General features: G+C 54.6%; 1 protein-coding gene across 1 annotated transcript in view; it reads left to right on the top strand.

The window, feature by feature from the left end:
• Positions 1-19,256, top strand: part of SAMD4B (sterile alpha motif domain containing 4B) — a 33,836-nt gene extending 14,580 nt beyond the window's left edge. The window contains exons 3-13 of the mRNA XM_077318737.1: positions 3,079-3,555; positions 4,838-5,080; positions 5,897-6,006; positions 6,447-6,533; positions 7,936-8,242; positions 11,412-11,497; positions 11,619-11,737; positions 13,748-13,946; positions 15,163-15,286; positions 15,971-16,054; positions 16,647-19,256. Coding sequence (XP_077174852.1) covers positions 3,079-3,555; positions 4,838-5,080; positions 5,897-6,006; positions 6,447-6,533; positions 7,936-8,242; positions 11,412-11,497; positions 11,619-11,737; positions 13,748-13,946; positions 15,163-15,286; positions 15,971-16,054; positions 16,647-16,675 — 1,865 coding nt within the window. The 3' untranslated portion in view covers positions 16,676-19,256. The remainder of the gene's footprint in view (positions 1-3,078; positions 3,556-4,837; positions 5,081-5,896; positions 6,007-6,446; positions 6,534-7,935; positions 8,243-11,411; positions 11,498-11,618; positions 11,738-13,747; positions 13,947-15,162; positions 15,287-15,970; positions 16,055-16,646) is intronic.
• Positions 19,257-20,223: the final 967 nt, after the last annotated feature.

Genomic DNA, 20,223 nt, shown 5'->3' with positions numbered 1-20,223 from the left:
GCTTCTGACCGTCCGGGCTGCAATAGTGTCTGGGTGATGGACATGCTCCTTTATCTGGGTCCGCGTGGAGATGGATGCCAAATCTGAGGCCGTCCTTTTGGGTTTGCAGCTGACTGACAGGCAAAGAAGCTGACACGGACAAGCCACTTGCCAAGTGAATAATGTCGTCCCTGCCCCTGGGCCCCTCAGCTGAGAAGGGCCCGGTGTCCCTGCAAGCTCAACGGGATGTTGGCAATATGTGTGACTGTCCATCCCTCTTAATTATACTCTGTCCCTCGAGCAGAGCATGTCTGATGCTGTTGGCTCCCAGAGCTGGCAGAGCCGACCTTCTCGCTTTCCTTGCAAAGAGAAAAAACGCACTCTCAGCTGTCTGTCATCTGAAGGTAAGGGAAGCCTGTCATACTGGCTCCATTTTTTAGAGACTGCCTAGAACAGGGGTAGTCAAACTGCGGCCCTCCAGATGTCCATGGACTACAATTCCCACGAGCCCCTGCCAGCAAATGCTGGCAGGGGCTTGTGGGAATTGTAGTCCATGGACATCTGGAGGGCCGCAGTTTGACTACCCCTGGCCTAGAAGCCAGGATATGGGCACGAACTTCCTGAACTCACTCCTGGCTCCTATCTCAAAAACCTTTTGTTTCGCCCTGAGCATCCCTACACTGCAGCCTACGGTAAAGACTTGTTATCCTCAAGAAGGAAGTGGCGCTTGCCAGGCCCAGGATACTGTCTTGAAGGACAGCTGCCTCTCGCACCCACATAGAGTCTTGGGGGAATTGGATTTAGTGCATATTGGCATGAAGAAGAAGAGTTGGCTTTTCTATGCCACTTTTCTCTACCTGAAGGAGTCTCAAAGCTGCTTCTAGTTGCCTTCCCTTCCCTCTCCCCCCAACAGACACCCTGTGAGGTAGGTGGAGCTGAGAAAGCTCTGGGAGAACTTCTCTGCAAGAACAGCTCCCAGAGACCTGTGTCTACTCCCAAATCAGGAGTAGAAGAGTTGGTTCTTACATGACAGTTTTCTCTACCCAAAGGAGCCTCAAAGCGGCTTCCAATCACCTTCGCTTTCCTCTCCCCCCACAGACACCCTGTGAGGGAGGTAAGGCTGAGAGAGTCCTGAGATTACAGAAGAAGAGTAGGTTCTTATATGCCGCCTTTCTCTACACGAAGGAGTCTCAAAGTGGCTTCCAATCACCTTCCCTTTCCTCTCCCCACAACAGACACCTTGTGAGGGAGGGGAGGCTGACAGTGCCCTGAGATTACTGAAGAAGAAGAGTTCTTGTATGCCACTTTTCTCTACCCAAAAGAATCTCAAAGTGGCTTACAATCGCCTTCCCTTTCCTCGCCCCACAACCATTACCCTGTGAGGGAGGGGAAGCTGAGAGAGCCCTGATGAAACTGCTCAGTCAGAACAGCTCTATCAGGGCTATGAGGAGCCCAGGGTCACTATGTAAAGGATGGAGCAGAGTTGTTTTCTGTTGCCCCTGAAGATCAGGCTGGAGCCAACAGATTGAAATAATACCAAAAGAGTTTTCAGCTAAACGTAACTGTTATTGATTTTTATACTGCTGTTCCCATAACTGGCTCGCAGCAGTTAATAAAATAGGAACATCCATACAATTTAAAATCCCTATAAAACAATTTAAACAGTTTACACATATGGCAAATGGCAGCGACCTAATATCCATCCCCCCTATTCCGGCCATCAGTCAGTGTAGATGAAACAGTAACTGAAAGCATAACATAAGATGGAATAAACCCGGCGAGAGGATGAAATTAGGCCCCTGAACAGTCTAGCACTGCAGTTCAAAAGGGCCTGGGGGAGAAGGGGGGTGGTTCGAAAACTCCGGGGCTCCCGCCCGGCCTCAACCAAACACCTGGCGGAAGAGCTCCATTTTGCAGGCCCTCCAGAACTCAGAGAGTCCCGACAGTGCCTGCAACTTGTCCGGGAGCTCATTCCACCAGGTTGGGGTCAGGACTGAATGCCCTGGCCCTACTCGAGACCAGGCGGGCCTCCCAAGGCCCCGGCACCTTCAGCATATTCATACCACAGAGTGAAGTACGCTGCGGGGGGCATAAGGAGGCAGGTGGTCCCGAAGGCAGGCAGGGCCCAAACTGCATAAAGCCTGAAAGGCCAACCAAGACCTTGAACTTGTTAGTGCAGCTCCTCAGTGGAGCAGACTTCCTTGGACAGTGGTGGGCTCTCCTCTTTTGAAGAAGAGGCTGGATGGCCGTCAGACAGCCATTCTGGTTCTGTGAATTTAGGTGGATAGTGGGAGGGAGGGATGAACCAACCCTTGGCTCTCGTGGCCCTTTATGACATAACCAGGGTAATTCTGGTCACCTATTTGAGAATAAAAAGGGGTGGGTTGGACACCGCTATTTACTACCAGAAGGAGTCCCAAATCAGTTTACAGTCGACTCCCCTTCCTCTCCCCACAACAGGCACCCTGTGAGGAAGGTGGGGCTAAGAGAGCTCTGAGGACTGGGACTGGGCCAAGGCCACTCAGCCGGCTGCATGCGGAGGAGTGGGGAATCGAACCTGGCTCTCTTAACCACAACACCACCTCTGGAGTCAAAGGAATTTTTCTCCAGGCCCAGGGATCCTGAAGTTTTGTTTTTGTTTTTGTTTTGCTGTCCTCTGGGCTGAGATCCCTGGGGAAATTGCGTGTGTGAGGGGTGGGAGTTGTGAATTCCCTATGTTGTGGAAGGGGCCGGACTGCTCTTGGCGTCCCTTCCAGCTGTTAGGTGTCTGTGAGCAGTATTGAGGCTCGTGTGACCCTACATAACTTCCCAACTCGCCCCATCAAAGCTGAGGGGTGATCACAGAATTTCACAAGGGGAAGAAACCTCTTACCAGTTCTCATTTTGTCCATCTTCAGACAGTCACCGGCTCAGAGCAAGGACCACCTGTCTTTAGTTTTCTCTTGCTGTTTCTCCCTGACAGCATCATCTGATTCTTAGCTTACGGGGGGCTTTGCCTGGAAGATCTCTCTTGAGTGCAAATTTTAAGGTTTGACAGGGGCCCTCTAAGCGCTCCATGGTGCCAGGCACTTCCCTGACTTCCTTCCCTTCTCCCGACAGCCATCCTCAGCCAATGGCACCAAGAGCCCAAGGACAAAGTGGTCTCCCTGCTCCTCTCCCACTTGCCCCTCCTCCAGCCTGGCAACATCGACGCCAAGTCCGAGTACATGAAGCTCCTGCAGAAGGTGCTGGCCTACTCCATTGAGAGCAACCTTTTTGTGGAGGAGAGCCGGCAGCTCCTCTCCTACGCGCTCATCCACCCGGCCACCACGCTGGACGACCGCAACTCCCTGGCTCTTTGGCTCAACCATCTCGAGGAGCGCCTCTCCAGCGGCTACTCCGGGCAGGGCAGGAGTCGGCCCGACACGGCTTACCACTCGCGCCAGGGCTCGGACGAGTGGCAAGGCCCCGCGGATGCAGGCCTCGGGGAACTGGGACACAGCTGGCAGGAGAAACCCCCGCGAGAAAATGGGCACATGTCCTTCCACTCCTCGGGGTCGGTGCCGTCGGCCATCAACAGTATCGGGAGCAGCACAGGTGCAGAAAGGTTTGGCGGGAGTTGGGCCTGCGAGGGCATCCTTTGGGGCATCCCGGGCGTCGTTTCCCCAAACTGCGGCCCTCCAGATGTCCATGGACTACAATTCCCATGAGCCCCTGCCAGCTGGCAGGGGCTCATGGAAATTGTAGTCCACGGACATCTGGAGGGCCGCAGTTTGACTACCCCTGCCCTCATGGAACCTCTCCCAAGTTGCCAAGAGCTTGGCTAGAGGATGGCCCTTTCTCCCATTTGCTGTTGAGTTCCCCTTGTCAGAGGAAGGAACTTTGACTCTCAAGACCGTGCGTCCTGAAAATCTCATCGATCTTGAAGATGCTACTGAATTTCCAGTCTAGTTGCGCAACTGCAGGCCAAGATAAGCAGTTTATTATTAGAGTTCAAGAATGTTTAAAAACCATAAAAGAATATCTATCTGGCACACATAAAGCAGTTCAGTGAGTACCCCTGTCATGCCAGCAAGTTCAGGCCTCATGCGTTTCGATCAGATGATCTTCAAGGATACAAAATCCTCTTATTTTGGACCTTTCTGCAGAGAAGCCCACAGTGGGATTCTCCAAGCCCAGGAGAAGAATAAGCAATATTTGCTGACTGAGGATTCTGCCACTATGAATGAACTGCAGAACTCAATCAGCCCTAACAGATTAAAGAAGGTTTTTACCCCCTTTGACACAACTGTGTGTCTCTACTTACCCTCTGATGAAGATAATCTGACGGAAAAGCGTGAGGCCTGAACTTGCTGGCATTACAGGGGTACTCACTGAGCTGTTTTATGTGTGCCAAATAGATATTCTCTTGTGGTTTTTAAACATTCTTGAGCTCTAATAACTAGTTGTTTATATTTTTCTACCTCTGGTTTTATCCCTAGCCTGTTTGTTTCTTACCTGTTTTCCCGGTTGGGTTTTTTTGTTTTCCTTTATGTTGTTTGTTGCTGCTGCAGACCAGCACGGCTGCTCTAGGAAATAACCATCATGTCTGAACTACTGCATTTGACTGTGTGTGGTACTTAAGACCTTGCCCTAAGAGGACCCAAAGCTTCCCAACAACTTCACTGGAGAAACAAAGTTTGAGTGCCTAAGCTGGTTTTCTTGATTTGCTTCCTCATGCTTCATATCTTCAGCACTCTTCAAGTTTTCCCTTTCCACTTCCTGGCTGCCAAAGGCGGCCTGCAGCAGAGAGGTGTACTGTTGTGCTCCCGTGACTTCCTGGACCACCTTGGGCAGCTCTTAACAGTCTCTCTCTTTCCCGCCCCCGCTCTCTCTGCAGCTCTCCCCTGCCAAATCCACCCCAGCCCGCTGAAGCGCTCCATGTCCCTCATCCCCACCAGCCAGCAGGTCCCCAGCGAGTGGATGAGCGTGGAGGAAATGGCGTCTCGGCCCGCTTTCATCCCCAGTGGGGAACACGCTCCTCTCTCGCCCCAAAGCAGCGTGGCCTCCTCGGGTAGCGAGCAAACGGAGGATCAGTCCGGCAGCCGCAACACCTTCCAGGAGGACGGCAGCGGCATGAAAGGTACCGTAGGGTCATTGGGCAGGTGGGCGAACTGGAGCCCGGCTCCCTTCCTTGTGGTCGAGATACCTGTGCAATCAATGCCAGCTCAGTCATTGCGTACGGCCCAGTTCCCATCCCCCTTGCATAATTCTGGTGACGGGATTTGGGAGTATTGCCAGGAATAGCCGTATTTCGCCTGATTTTGCTTGTGTTTGCTTTTCTCACTTTTAAGATTGCACACGTCCCTTTCCACTCCTTTCCCCTTACAACGTAACAGACTTTGCAAGCTGAAAAATATGCCGGTTACACGAGCTCATTTGTAACCACGTTCGCACCGCTTGCTAATTCCCCAAGCTGGAAGAATCTGGCCCCATAGCTGTCCGTAGAGGAACCATACAATAGCCAATGGAGAATACATGGTTCACATAAAAGCAGCCACGTTAGATCAGGCCAGTGGCCCCTCCAGTCCAACACTTGTGTGGCACAGTGGCCAAAACCCAGGACCATCAGAAGGTCCACCAGCAGGGCCAGAACTCCAGAAGGCCTCCCACTGTGGCCCCCCTCAAGCATCAAGAAGACAGTGTTCCATCTGCTTCTTGTAGCTGACAGCCACTGATGGGCCTCTGCTCCCTGTGTTTATCCAGCCCCCTCTTGAAACTGTCTGTTCTCGTACCCACCACCACTTCCTGTGTTTGGGATCTGGAGATCTATGTTTCAGCATCTGTGCTTGAGAGTAGCCTCCAGGATCCAAACAGCTTGCTTAACACACACTCCCCACCCCACCTCCTCCTCCTCTTGCCACCCCCAGTTACATCTTTATTTTTGGTCCCTCTGCAGACGTCCCCTCGTGGCTGAAGAGCCTTCGCCTCCACAAATATGCAGCCCTTTTCTCCCAAATGACCTATGAAGAGATGATGACCCTGACAGAGCAGCATCTGGAATCACAGGTACTGCTGAATACGCATGGAACCAGAGTTGTCTGTGCTGCTGGGGGAAGCTCCAGTTTAGCCTGGCATCCTTTGACAACTGGGACACGTGCATAGAGAAGGAAGGTGCGCAGCAAAATTGTTTTGGGAATGCTCCATGACAAGCTCCTTCTAGCTTTCTAGCTGGGAGACCATATTTCTGCAAGTTTTCCTGCGTAACCTTGAGGACTAGAAACTCATCCAGAGAAAGGAAACTGAGAGGCTTAACACAGCATGGCACAATCACAGTTGTGCATCTTTCAAGAACCCGCAAAGATGTCTTCTTGGTGGGATGGGTTTGTGTACCATTGGGCGAGGGGGAGGTGGAGGAGGGGGAAGAGAGCACAACTCCCATGAGAACAATTCACCCACAGCGGCCTCTTTCTGCTCCCTTTCCTTGCTCTTGCCGTCTCTCTGCCTAGAACGTGACCAAAGGAGCAAGGCACAAAATAGCTTTGAGTATCCAGAAGCTGCGGGAAAGGCAGAGTGTCCTCAAATCTCTGGAGAAGGTAAGGGAATCCTGCTCAGCACCTTAGGGGGGAGGGACCGTGTCTCAGTGGCAGAGCCTCTGCTTGGCATGCAGAAGGTGCCAGGTTTATTCTGCATGATGGGAAGGATTTCTGACGGAGACCTGAGGAGCAGCTGCCAGGCTGGGTAGGCAGTCCCACTTTGGTGGACCAACTGTCTGATTTAGTATAAGGCCAGCTTTGTATGTTCAAATGAAGAAGTTGCTGCAGAAAGAGTGAGCCACGGTTCAGAAAATAAGAGCCCTGCTGGGTCCATCCAATCCAGCAGCCCATCTCACAGAGTGGCCAAACAGTTCCTCTGGATGACCAGCACCAGGGCATAGATGTTGAGGCCTTCGAAGAACCTTAGTGGAGCCCTGCTGGGTCAGACCAGGGAGGGCCTATCCAGTCCAGCCTCCTGTCTCACGCAGGGGCCAGCCAGTTCCTCTGCAGGGCCATCCACAGGGCAGGGAGGCCGAGGCCTTCCTAAGGACATCAGGAGAGCCTGCTGGGTCAGACCAGGGAGGGCCCATCCAGTCCAGCCTCCCATCCCACCCAGGGGCCAGCCAGTTCCTCTGGAGGGCCAGCCACAGGGCAGGGATGCCTAGGCCTTCCTAAGGACATCAGGGGAGCCCTGCTGGGTCAGACCAGGGAGGGCCCATCCAGTGCAACCTCCCATCTCACCCAGGGGCCAGCCAGTTCCTCTGCAGGGACAGCCACAGGGCAGGGAGGCCGAGGCCTTCCTAAGGACATCAGGGGAGCCCTGCTGGGTCAGACCAGGGAGGGCCTATCCAGTCCAGCCTCCCGTCTCACCCAGGGGCCAGCCAGTTCCTCTGCAGGGCCAGCCACAGGGCAGGGAGGCTGAGGCCTTCCTAAGGACATCAGGGGAGCCCTGCTGGGTCAGACCAGGGAGGGCCTATCCAGTCCAGCCTCCCGTCTCACCCAGGGGCCAGCCAGTTCCTCTGCAGGGACAGCCACAGGGCAGGGAGGCCGAGGCCTTCCTAAGGACATCAGGGGAGCCCTGCTGGGTCAGACCAGGGAGGGCCTATCCAGTCCAGCCTCCCGTCTCACCCAGGGGCCAGCCAGTTCCTCTGCAGGGACAGCCACAGGGCAGGGAGGCCGAGGCCTTCCTAAGGACATCAGGAGAGCCCTGCTGGGTCAGACCTCATGCAGCTTTAGGAAATGCTTCTCCTCTTTTTGTTAGATAATGCTTCTTGATGGGGTCAAGGAGAGCCCAGCCCTGAGCTGGCATACCGAGGGTTTCTAGGGGTTTTCCTTGGGGTGCCCCTATAGCCAGATGCTGAACAGGAAGATAGAGAGTTTTCGGCATGCCCTCCCAAGCCCTGAACTCCCCGAGGCAGAGCCACCTCCTCCAAGGTCCCCCTCCTGCTCCTCTCTCCCGCAGGACATCCTAGAAGGGGGCAACTTGTGGAATGCCCTCCAAGAGCTGCAGCAGATCATCATCACGCCCATCAAGGCCTTCCACACCCTGCAGACCTCGGCCGCCTCCAAGGAGGGCCAGCCACTGACGGCAGAGCCACGCGGGGCTCCCAAGCTGGGCCTGGACAAGACCAGCAACGGAGCCGAGGACAAGGAGTCCACTGCGGATGCCTTCCCGCCCCCAACAGGCTCTCCTTGTGACGGGGAGTCGGGGGCAGCACCTATTGCCGAGGGGGACATTGCAGGGCAGTTCACACGGGTGATGGGCAAAGGTGAGTCCTTCTGGGGATGAGTTCCGGCTGCACAGGATTGTCTCCGGACGACTCCGCAGAGTTTGGTTTTTCCCTGTAAGGGAGGACATCCGCATTTTGGGTCAACGTGCAGATTCCTGCTAACGCAACCCCCCCCCCCAATAGATTCTTGAGACAGCTTTATTTGTAGCAGAAACATGCAGCTTTAGCATCAGAATGGTTGAATTTGGAGAGCTGATAAAGACAATGACAGCCAAAGAAGTTATAGGACCAGGGAAAAGAGTTTGAGAACAAAGGTTGAGTCCAGCGGCATGTGTAAGACCAACAGAGTTTAATTCTGGGTGGAAACGTATGTTCTTATCCATACCCCTTTCTTCATTTCTCTTATTGCTTCCATTAAAAAAAAAAAAGACCTGTTGCATAGCTGTCTTTGGGTATTGGCATTTTAAAGCTGAACTGATTCTTTAATGGTAAGAGCTGTTTTTTTGTACTGTGCCTTCTACTCCCCGAGGAGTCCTTCATCTTGACTGTGAGAACTATTAATGGGCGGTGGGGAAAAAGGGGGGGGATTGAGGGATTGATTCTGTTCCATCTTCTATATGACAACCCCTCAAGTATTTGAAGATGGTTATCAAATCCCCTCTGTCGTCTCCTCTCCAGGCTAAACAGACCAGGCTCCCCCAACCTTTCTAAATACAACTTGGTCTCCAAACCCCTCACCATCTTTGTTGCCCTCCTCTGGACACTCTCCAGTTTGTCAACATCTTTCTTCAGTTGTGGTACCCAAAACTGAACACAGGACTCCAAGTGAGGTCTAACTAGAGTGGAGAAAAGCAGTACCATCACCTCACATGATCTGGACATTATACTTATTTTAATACAGTCTAAAATCCTGTTTGCCTTTTTAGCTACCGAGTCACACTGCTGACTTATGTTGAGTATATGGTCTACTAAGACCCCCAGATCCTTTTCGCACATGCTGCTGCCAAGACAAGTCTCACATCCTATAGTGGTATATTTGATTTTTTTCTACCTAAATGAAGAACTTTACATTTATCACTCTTGAAATTCATTTTGTTCACTTTAGCCCCATTTTCTAGCCTGTCAAGATCATCTTGAATTCTTATTCTGTCTTCTGATGTGTTTGCTACCCCTTCCAGTTTAGTGTCAGCTGCAAATTTAATAAGTACCCCCTTCATCCAATCCAAATAATTTATAAATATTTTGAACAACAAGGGCCCAGGACAGATCCCTGAAGCACTCCACTCGTCACTCCTCTTCAAGAACATGGCAAATCCTTTAAAAAGCACTCTTTGGTCTACCAGTTCTCGATCTATTAGGATCTATATCACATTTTACCAACTTGCCAGTAAGAATATCATGCGGAACCTTATTAAAAGCCTTACTGAAATCAGAGTAACTTATGTCCCCAGCATTCCCATGATCTAGCAAGGTAGTAACTTTCTCAAAAAAAAAAAGAGAGAGAGAAGGTTAGTCTGACATGATTTGTTCTTGAGAGAGCCTTGCTGACTCTTAGTAATTACAGCCATCCGCTTCAGCTCTCTGATGATTTGTTCTAAAATTTTGCCAGCTATAGTCATCAAGGGTAGGTAGTTATCCAGATCCTCCTTTTTTCCCTTCTTGAAGATGGGGACAACATTTGCCTGCTTCCAATCTTCTGGCTCCAAGAATTGTCAAAAATAATGGATAGAGGCTCAGAAATTACACCTGCAAGTTCTTTTAGTACCCCGGGATGCAATTCATCTGGTCCAGGGAATTTGGTTTCATTTAAAGAAACTTTCTAAGCCTCAGCCATTAACAGGAAGAACCAACTAAAATACAGCCTGTGCTTCCAAGTCCTTCACTTTTTCCCCCATATGCTGCACACTGCACTGAACAGTATCATTTGTTCCCACATGAATGAGCAGGAAGGGATATCTGTCCTTGGGCTTCTCAAGTCTTCCCACCCTTTCCATGACATAGTTGATTCTCGTGCCAGGTAGACAGCACGGCTCTTGAGACAATAAGTCCGGTCAACACACTTTGGCTTCTACTCCTCTCAGTAGGGAATCCCGAATTACCAGCATGTGTCTCCTAGTCCTAATGCAGTGGGGAGCAGAAGAGGTAGTCCACTCTTCCACAGAGGCCAGTGAAACGTCTTCTGAGCTTCAGGGGCATTGGGGGAATGACCCTTGTTCCTGTGGTCCAGAGTCACTATCTACAGAGAGATCTATGATTCTGTGAGATCCTGGAAATGATTTCTGAGTATCAGAGGGGAAGAACATCTCCATATTTTTCGACACCTCTGGGCAACTTTCCTCCATAGAATCATAGAATCAAAGAGTAGGAAGGGACCATCTGTTGTCCTCATGATTGGGTTCTCCTCCAGTTGGTGAGGCACCTTTCCCACCTCTCCCAGTTGCCCTCCAAGAAGTGCCCCATGAGCTCCTTCCAAGACCTCTTCGCCCTCCTTTTGAGAACCAAGTATGGACAGGCATTCTTCTACCTTCTGTACCTTCTCCTCCAGGAGGGCTACTAACTTGCACTTGGTGCAGGTGTATTTAAGGTTACTCTCAGGTAGAAATACAGACATGTCACAGACAGTCCAATTCACAGGCTCAGGTCCATCACTGGCTACGCTGCTTTGATCCTTTGCGGGAACACTTATAGAGTACCCTGACATGATCCACAAGCCACGAGCCCTTTAGCTTTCGCCCTTTGGGACACACTTCTGGTGAGCTCAAAGGCCCACCCAGCAGAGGGTGGAGCTAGCAGACAGCCCTAGGGGAAACGGCCAACTAATGCTATTAGCTGCAGCCCCCCACCACCCAGACCAAAAACAACAACACTCAAACAGCCCCCTACCTGCAGCCTATACACCCTCATGCACTGTAAGAAAGAAAGCAACACTCACCAGTAGCTCCCAAACTCGCACTTTCTCCTCCCTCTCCAGCACAAAGGCCCACCCAGCAGACCCTCACCCACTGCCCTCTCACAGTCCAGGAAAGAAAGCAGCACTCACCAGTAGTTTCCGAGCTGGCACTTTCTCCTTCTCCCTGCCCAACTGTGAGCAGAGAACCTTGAAGAACAAGCTGCCCCCGTCATCCCTTGGAGAGGGGCATCATGTCCTTGCACCTCTGAAAAGCTCTGAATTCCTGCCTCTGTAACCAACTCTGCCTTTGCCCCGCAGTATGCACGCAGTTGCTGGTATCCCGGCCAGACGAGGAGAACATCGCCAGTTACCTCCAGCTGATAGAGAAGTGCCTGATGCACGAGGTAAGGCTGAGCTCTCCAGTGGGGGTGGGGGGGGTGTCGGTCCCTAGAGATCCTCCCAACTCTTTCAAGCCCCCCCCCCCCCCCAGGCCCTCACAGTCCCCCTCCTGTCCTGCCTCCCCAGGCATTCACGGAGACGCAGAAGAAGCGGCTGTTGTCGTGGAAGCAGCAGGTGCTCAAGCTTCTCCGGACGTTTCCAAGGAAGGCGGTGCTGGACATGCAAGGCTACCGTCCGCAGAAAGGGTCTGTACCTGGGTGGGAGCAGGAAGGGTGGAACAATTAAAGTGGTCTGGGGGGGGGGGAGGTGGCCGTGTGTTCCTCTGACCACGAAAGGGGGAGTTTGCAAGATTTCCGGCAAGATCTGTCTGTGTCTCCCCCCCTTTCATTTCATTTGCTCACCACATTTCTCCCCATGTTAGTCTGCTTGGTTTTTTCCTCGGAACGGTAGATTGGGGGAGCAGGTGAGTGGCCAAGGTCACCCAGCAAGCTTCCATGGCAAAGGGGCAGTTTGAACCTGCGTCTCCTGGATCCCAGCGCTGTAGCTGCTGTACCAGTCTGGCTCACTGGCAGCATGCATTTCCCTGCCTTGAGTAGCCCTCCTTAGTTCTGGCCCTGCTGGTGGACCTCTTGGTTGCCCCTGGGGTTTGGCCCCTGTGTGACACAGAGTGGTGGACGGGTGGCCTGTTGGCCTGATCCAGCAGGGCTGCACTTAGGTTTTGGAATTGCTGGGAGAAACAGGTGGGCTTGCAGGTTGCAAGAGCTGACACCCATCAAAGGCTGGGCTTGCTTTGAGTCTTGCCCACCTGCCTTGGTGGAAGCCGAAGGACTTCATAAGCCTGTGTACCTGAATTCAGTGCCCTTCCTATTCCTTCAGAGGGGCGGTTCAGACCCCCTGGCCAGCGAGAGCACAACCAAGCCCCGCCATCTGCACTTAAGCCGTCTCGGCAGTTGTGCGACTCAGGCTCCGCGAAACCTCGAGAGGGTTGTCACATTATTACCCCCTTAATGAACGTAATGAAAACAATACTTAGATGGCTTTTGGCTCTCCTACAAACTTCTTTCTAAGCAGTTTCTCTTCACGCTTAAAGGAAGCTGCCCCTTCTCTTTCTCTTCCCTCCCAACACATCCCTCTTGGGGCTCTGCTTGCTTGTCAGGGTTCCTTCCTGGCTTTCAGCACCTTCTGTCTAAAGGGGGGGGGGGGCGTTGATCGGCTGACAGCTCCGTTTAGGACCCAATAGGCATTGCTTGGGCTGCTTGTCAGTGAAGACATGCCGGCTGCTGTTTGCTGGGGCCTGCTTAGCTGCCTTGGCTCCTTGGGGGGGGGGGGTGGAGTTGTATCTTTCTGACCAGCTCGCATCCTTGCCAGCCCACCCAAGGAGAGCCTGTGGCACCTGGCTCCTTGAGAAAGAAGGTCTTTAACTTACAGCAGGGATTCCCAGCCAGGGGTCCCCGTGAACTCTGAGAGGGATCCACGACCCTCCCGCTCCCGCCTTAATGGATTTGGCCACATGCTAGGGAAACAGCCAATTCCATTGTTCTCCCCTCCCCTCCAAGTGTAATGGAGTTCTCTTGGGTTTTCTCAACCCAGGAGAGGGTTGAGCCTATGGTTGTGCGCTTCGGCTTGGTTGGGACACCTTAGCGATCACCGAAGCCCAAAGCGGTGCGTAGGAGGCCAGCAGTGTGGACAGGAGGAGTGGCAGCGGAACGCCAGCCGGCAGCTGCATGCAAGCACAGAGTTCTGTGCCTGTGTGCGGCCACCGGCTGGCTCACCACCATAGCCCCTCCTCGACGCTGTGCTGGCCACCTTGGGCTTCAGTGATTGCCGAGGCATCTGAACCAAGCTGAAACATAAACTCCTAGTGGAGCCTGCATGGCCCCTGTCTCCCTCCTCAGTCCCCTTCCATCCCACCTGTTAACACGGTTGGTAGGGTCAGTTCTCGTAATGTGTCACTTCTGGATGGTGCAGCAGGGAGGCCCAGCCAGCTGCCCTCACTTCCAGGGTTCCCTGGCACCAGAAAAATTATTTCGGGGGCTCCTCCACGGTCCAAAGGTTGAAAAAGGCTGATTCAGTAGCGGCAGGAGTTTGAGGCATTTCTGGGGTGCAGAAACGAGCCTGGGACACTGTTCCTGAGGACGTCTGCTGGTCTCCCCCAGCTCCAAGGCCCAGTCCTGACCGGTGTTTAAGTCACTGTCCCCCGTGGGTCTCTCACACGCACTTTCTCTCCCTTCTCCCCCCCCCCCCTTTCTGTCTAGATGGGCCTTTGGCTCCAACTCTCTCCCCATAGCTGGCTCTGTGGGTGTGGGAGTGGCACGCAGAGGACAGAGGCAGTTCCAGATGCCCCCCCGTGCCATCCCCCCAAGCCGAATGGGGATCCTGAGCCCAGCGGGGATCGGTGGCGTCTCTCCCCGGCACGCCCTCGCCAGCCCCAACCTGGGGAGCCAAGGCCGGCAGGTAAGGAAGCTGGGAGGGGGGTCTGGCTCAGTGGAGGGAGCGTCGCCCTCTGTGACCTCTGGGCTGCCTCTGAAGCAGCCCTTGTGGATTCGGTGGCCCTCCAGGTTTTCTCATATTCATAGAATCATAGAGTTGGAAGGGGCCCTACAGGCCATCTAGTCCAACCCCCTGCTCAACGCAGGATCAGCCCAAAGCATCCTAAAGCGGTGGTCCCCAACCACCGGGCCGTGAAGGCCCTGGCACTGGGCCGCAGCTCCCTGCCTCCGCAGGGCCGCACCCAGCCGTGCATGCGTGTTTGCGCCATGCGCAGCCGCAAACATGCATGCACAGCACTCCTGCGCATGTGTGTTTGCGGCCGCGGATGTGGAGTGCTGCGCATGCTGGGCGATCGCCCTCCCTGCCGCCGCCGGTCCGCAGCCTGAAAAGGTTGCGGACCACTGTCCTAAAGCATCCAAGAAAAGTGTGTGTCCAACCTTTGCTTGAAGACTGCCAGTGAGTGTGCGAATTCAACTAGTACTTCAGGCTGACTCTTGCCCCGTCCTGGAATGCAACGTCAGGCATCTAGTTCTTCCAGCGCTGCGAAAAGGGGTGGCAGGAGGGGAGAAGCTTGCAAATGGAGCCGTAGCTCAGTGGAAGAGTCTCCGCTTGGCACGCAGAAGGTCCCAGGTTCAATCCCCGGCAGCTCCCGCTAAAAAGGACCAGGCAGAGTATGATGGAATAGACCACCATCCCAGAGATCGGCTGCCCAGTTCCAAGGGTCCAAGGCGGACCGAGGGTCTGGCTTCGTGTTTGGGGTTCTTGGGACTATGGAGGGTGATGTGGGGTGAGGTGGATGTAGGGCCAGATGGCCTGGGAGCTTTAGGGGTCCTGGACCTGTGAGGGTTGTGAGTGCAGCTGGTTTGGGGTAAGAGCCTCGAGGAGATTGTGAAGTGGGGAGGAGCATCTCGGCCGCTGCCACCCTCTCCTGGCCCACCAGGGTTCACCATCCCTGCTGGGGGCCTCCTGGCACTTTGGCGGCTACTCTGGTCTTCAGTTGCTGGAAGTAGAGTCCTTGTGCCATAGAGATGCGGGGCTAGAGCAGCACCCATCATGGCATTCCGAGTTCAGGTTGTGAGTCCCGTCTGAAAAGGGCAGAGCGTACCAGGAGGGGGGCCGTGTTCCCAAGGGAGCTCTTCAGGGGTTCTCCTGACTAATGACCTTTCTTTCCCCCCCGCAGAACCTCTGGTTTGCCAACCCTGGAGGCAGCAACAGCGTTCCCGGCCAGAGCCGCAGCTCGGTCCAGCGCACCCATTCGCTCCCTGTCCACACATCCCCCCAGGCCATCCTCATGTTCCCCCAGGGTGAGTCAGGAGGCGCTGGGGAGGGTCAGAGGGTGGATCGATGGGGAGGGCCCTCTGCTGGTGGGCCCCCCCCCCCCGGGCTTCTCTCCCTCCGAGAAGGGCAAGTTGGCTGCATTGAATGCCCATGTTGCTGTTCGGGGCTGAGCACTGGGTGCTTAATGCGCTTGAGAACCAGCACGGTACGGTGGCCTCCAATGTGGAGAGCCGGCTTTGATTCCCCACTCCTCCCCCTCGTGCTGTCAGCTGGGTGACCTTGGGCCGGGCCCCAGTTCTCCTAGAGCTGTTCTCTCGGAGCTCTCCCAGCCCCATCCACCTCACAGGGTGTCTGTTGCGGGGAGAGGAAGGGAAAGGGGTTGGTGAGCCACTTTGGGGCTCCTCCAGGTAATGAAAAGCAGGGCCTAAAACCAGCTCTTCTTAATAAAGGGTAGCTTAACCCTTAACGTTTTGTCAGTTCTCGGACGACATGGCTCTGGAATAGAGCTACTCTGGCCTGGAATGGAGCAGCACCACCAGCACCCTCCTCCGTCTGAGAAGTGGAGGAGAGGTACACAGAATACCCCCACTCTTCAGGGGCTTCGCGGGGGGGGGGTCATTCGGCTCTCTTTGAGGGCCAAACATCGACGAGGAAGTAGGCAGGGAGCAGACATGATCAACAGCTGTATCTCCCCCTCCCCCCCCCACTAGATTGCCAGCTGCCTGGAACTGACCTGGAGATCAACCCCACGCTGGAGTCACTGTGTCTCAGCATGACGGAGCATGCGCTGGGTGGTAAGGCCCTTTGGCTTGTTCAGGCGAGGAAATAGGGGGGAACTGAAACACGAAAGGGCACGCAGTAACGTGGGCCAGGAGTAAATGCGACCTGGTGCCATTGCTCAGTAGACGACGGGGTGGTAAAGGCCTGCAGGGCACGGAAGCCCCCTCCCCCAAGACACATTTCCCCCATCCTGTCACCTCGTTCCTTCACGGGGAGGGGAAGGGGCTGTCCAGTCTCGGCCCCTAATGGTGAGACGCAGTGAGGTCATCCCAGCCTGATGCAGTCAGTCTGCAACCAACTCATATGGAGGCCAGGGGGTTTCCGAGGCAAGGGATGCGCACAGGCGGTTTGCCCCGCTTGCCCTTACCTGCCCACCCCCTTTCCAGCCCCCTCCTTGCTCCTGGAGGTTGAGAGACGTAGTTTTTGCCTTGGCAGAGGCATCCTGCCCGGGGAACCGCGATTTTCATGCCTGCAGCAGCCTCTTGGGCAGGGTGTGTCCGTCCGGCTGCTGAACCCCAGGCCCCCCCCCCCCCGGTTGGCGGAACTGGGTCTCTCTTGTCCCCTGTCCTGATTTGGGTCTCTCTTTCTTTCTTCCTCTCCCTCCAGACGGCAGTGACAAGACTTCAACCATTTGAAAGAAGCTGGATCGGCTGGAGTTCCTGAGAAGGGGAGGGGGGGGCTGTTTTTTTTTTATTTTTTTCTCCCTTTTTGTTGTGTTAACCCCTTCCCTCCAGGGGTGTGTTGCTGCGGGGGAGGGGGGGGTGGACTGCTTTCCCCCCCGCCTTCCCCTAACCCCCCTCCGGCAGCTGGGGAGGTGATAAGGAGGGGGGGGGGTATTGGGACAAAAAGCTTTCACTACAATCTTTACCATCTTTAGTGTGTTCTAATATTTTTTTTTTCCTACTTTTTATTATTATAACTTTCAGCTATTGGTTTAATATTTTGATGTACACGGGAGTCGGAAGAGGCTCCCGAGAGTTTAACGCGGCATAGCCTGAGGGCGTGAGGAAGGAGGCTGGATTTGGGCCATATCGTTCCCTTTCCTGTGTTTGGCTTTTCGTTCCTTCTCCCCTCGTGAATTGAGTCCTCTCTCCCTCCCTCTCCACCACCCCCCCCCCCGAGATCCTGGAGATGAAGGGAGAGCAGCGGTCAAGAGAAAGAGGGGGCTGTGCTTTTGCCTCGGCCGTAGGGTGGGTGCTGAACGGCCAGAGGTTAACCCCAGGTGAGCAGGCTCTACCTGGCCTCGACCCTGCCGCAGCCTCCTCCCCTATCCGGCCACTGCAGGAAAGAGGGGGGCCTGGGGGCCGACCCCCGTCAGCCCTTTACAAAGTGCCTCGAACACACCCTGAAGCGGAGCCAGTTGGGGCCCGGCGGAGGGAGCCCACGTGCCAGGCGGGAGTATGAAGCCGTGTCCCTGCAGTGCCCCTTCGGGAGGAGCTGACGGAGGCCGGCCCACCCGGGAAGGAGACTCGAGGGCCCAAGCGGGGAGAGGGCTGCCTCCCGGGGGCGGTTTCAGGAGCTGATCACTCAGCCCAGTTTTGTTGAAGCAGTTCAGATACCTGGTTGTTTTTTTTCCTTTTTGTTTTGTTTTTAGGGAATTGCTCAGCAGTTTTTTCAGGTTCAGAAGCGGAGCCAGTGTGATGTTGCTTGTACCGGTGCGAGATATTCCCCCCCCCCCTTTTCCCCAGGGATGGTTGGTTGGGAGGGGAGCAGAAGGCAGGTAGAGGGGAAGTAGTTCTCTGTTGCCCCCCCCCCCCCTCCAAGAAATGGCTCTGATCTTTCTATAGCTCACAGGTTTTGCTGGTCTTCCTTGAGAATGCAGTTAGCGTGTCTCTTCTGCTCCGAGGCACACAAGGGACCCCCCCCCCCAATTCATCCCACCAATTTCTGATTGCTACCTGCAGGGTGGGTGGGTGGGAGGGGGGTGACCTGGCTTGGGAGGGGGGGGGGTTGGTGGTGCTAATGAATTTGCAGGATCAAACTGCTGCCCTGGAGGGGGAACCACAAGATCTCACCTTAGTGGTCTCAAGAGCTGAAACTGCCCCCTCCAGAAGCATGAATTCAAGGAACACAAAATTGGAAAGGGGGGGGGGCACTCACTTTCTGTGCACTCACATTCACAAACACTACAAAAGGGGGGGTGCTGTAATATCCCCCCCCCACACCCACCCACCCGGAGCTGGCGTTTGGATTGGCCAGCTTGAGCCTATCCCAGGTTCTTTTTTAAAATGTGTAGCTTTATTGTTCAAGGGAGGGGGGAGGTTGGAGAGAATTAAATGGCTCCAGGCCCACAACTCATGGGCACGGAGGGCAAGGCTCAGGACACTGGCCGTCTCCTTGTGGGTTTTGAACCCAGGCCTGAGCGATGCTTGCCCCAGCGCCGGCAGGGTTGGTCTTGCAAGCATGGGGTGGGGGTAATCTTGTGCAGTGTGAACAGGCCTTTGTCAGGGGTGTCTTAAGCACAGGGATGGTCGGGGCTGATGCCCCCTTGCCCCCCCCCAGCAGACAGGAAGAGCATCTGAGATCTGGAGGCTGCTGTGGCTGCTCTGCCTGGGCCAGGGGCTCCTGGGATCCCCCCCCCCCCAGTTGCAGAGGTTTACAAAGGTGGCAGGACTCACTTTGAGATGGGGGGGCAGAGAGGAGAGAGGGGACCTCATGCCAGACAGCCCAGCCTTTTCCCCCTTGCCGTCTCTCCTGGGGGGGGGGGGAGGTGACAAGGCTGAGCTCAGCCAGCCCTTCGGTACAGAGAAACCCCCTCCTCACGCTCCCCCTCCCCCTTTTCCTCCTATCCTCCGAAGCTGTTTTAAATGCACAGGTTTCCCCCCCCCCCCCCAAAGTCCATCCCGAAGTGTAGCGTGCAAGAGAGAGAGAGAGCAAACCTCGAGGGAGCGATTTCTAAAAGAAGGAAAAATAATAAGCCGAGCGGCACGGTTCCTGTTTCAAATAGAAATGTTATTTTAGATACATTTTATTATGAATAACTTTTGTTATGACTATGGCTGGTAACCATGAATACGTTATTTAAAAAAAACACACAAAACATTTTACAAAAAAAAAAAAGAGATCCACATTCTGACTTTAGATTGCTTTGTTGAACTCCTTTGCCACTTCTCCCCCCCCCCCTTTCTAGTTTTGCTTTGTAAAAGGCATCCAGAATTTAAGTATTAGCCCTTTTTTATTAACCTCTATGATAAAGCTGTGCTTATTTTGTATTAATTTTGTTTGGATGCTTGGTTTTCTTTGGGGAGGGGGCTTACCTGTTAACACAGAACTGAATTTCTTCTCGGGGGGGGGAAATGTGGGGGGTGGGCACCAGTGCTGAGAGAGCCCCCCTGCACGCACCTTCTGCTCCACAGGAGGCAGGGGTACTTGTCGCCAGGGGGGAAGGGAGAGCACACCACTGTGAAGATGTGGTGCCTTAAAGGGCCACGGGTGGATCTTTCCCCTACGGCAGAGGAGCCGTTTGCCCTGGCCCCGCGCACCGCCCCCGTCTGAACCGGGCTGGTGGCCTTCCCTCCCCTGGTCTGCCTGCGGTCTGCTTTGCAGGAGAAAGGCGCTCCCTGTCTCCGCTTGCAGTGGGTGTTTCTAAGACACCGCACAGAAGGGCAAGACAGAAGTTGTGGTCCTCTGGGGGGAGCCGCATAGCCAGACTCTCTTCAAAGGCTGCTTCTCTGCTCTCCCTGTGCCGCTTGGGCACAGGGCAGGAAGGAAGCTCTGGGTCACGGCAGAGGGCCGCCGGGCCCACCTGGTGTCTTATGCCCATGACCCAGAGGGTTGGGGGAGGGTGACCACCGGTTGTGGTCAGCCTGTATGGTTGATGGCCGACTCCTGTTCAGCCCTCGTCCCACGGCACGGCCAAATCAGTTGGCCTCTGACTTGGAAGAGTGGGGAGGGCCCCATGGAGAAAGACGCCTGCCTGCCTGCTCCCAGGGCCCCTCTGGTAAGGGGCTGGGCGGCCCTTCCCTGGAAGATCCAGCCCGTGCCTCTTTGCTCCCCCTGGGAGGCTGCTCTGCTCTTCCTTGCCCAGGGCCAGCAGCATCAGGGACTTGTTTCTCAGCAGGTCAGGACGGTCTGTGGGGGCCGGCAGGGCAGGGTAACTCCCTGCTCGGCTGCCCCACAGGAGCTGGCATGGGGTGGGAGGGGGGGGGGGTTGAATGAATTTCCTAAGCAGGTCAGGAGCAAC

This window comes from Paroedura picta, unplaced genomic scaffold, assembly GCF_049243985.1.
Source record: "Paroedura picta isolate Pp20150507F unplaced genomic scaffold, Ppicta_v3.0 Ppicta_v3_sca21, whole genome shotgun sequence".
Taxonomy (NCBI): domain Eukaryota; kingdom Metazoa; phylum Chordata; class Lepidosauria; order Squamata; family Gekkonidae; genus Paroedura; species Paroedura picta.
Note: the sequence above shows the minus strand (reverse complement) of the source record. Positions and strands in the feature narration are given on the sequence as shown.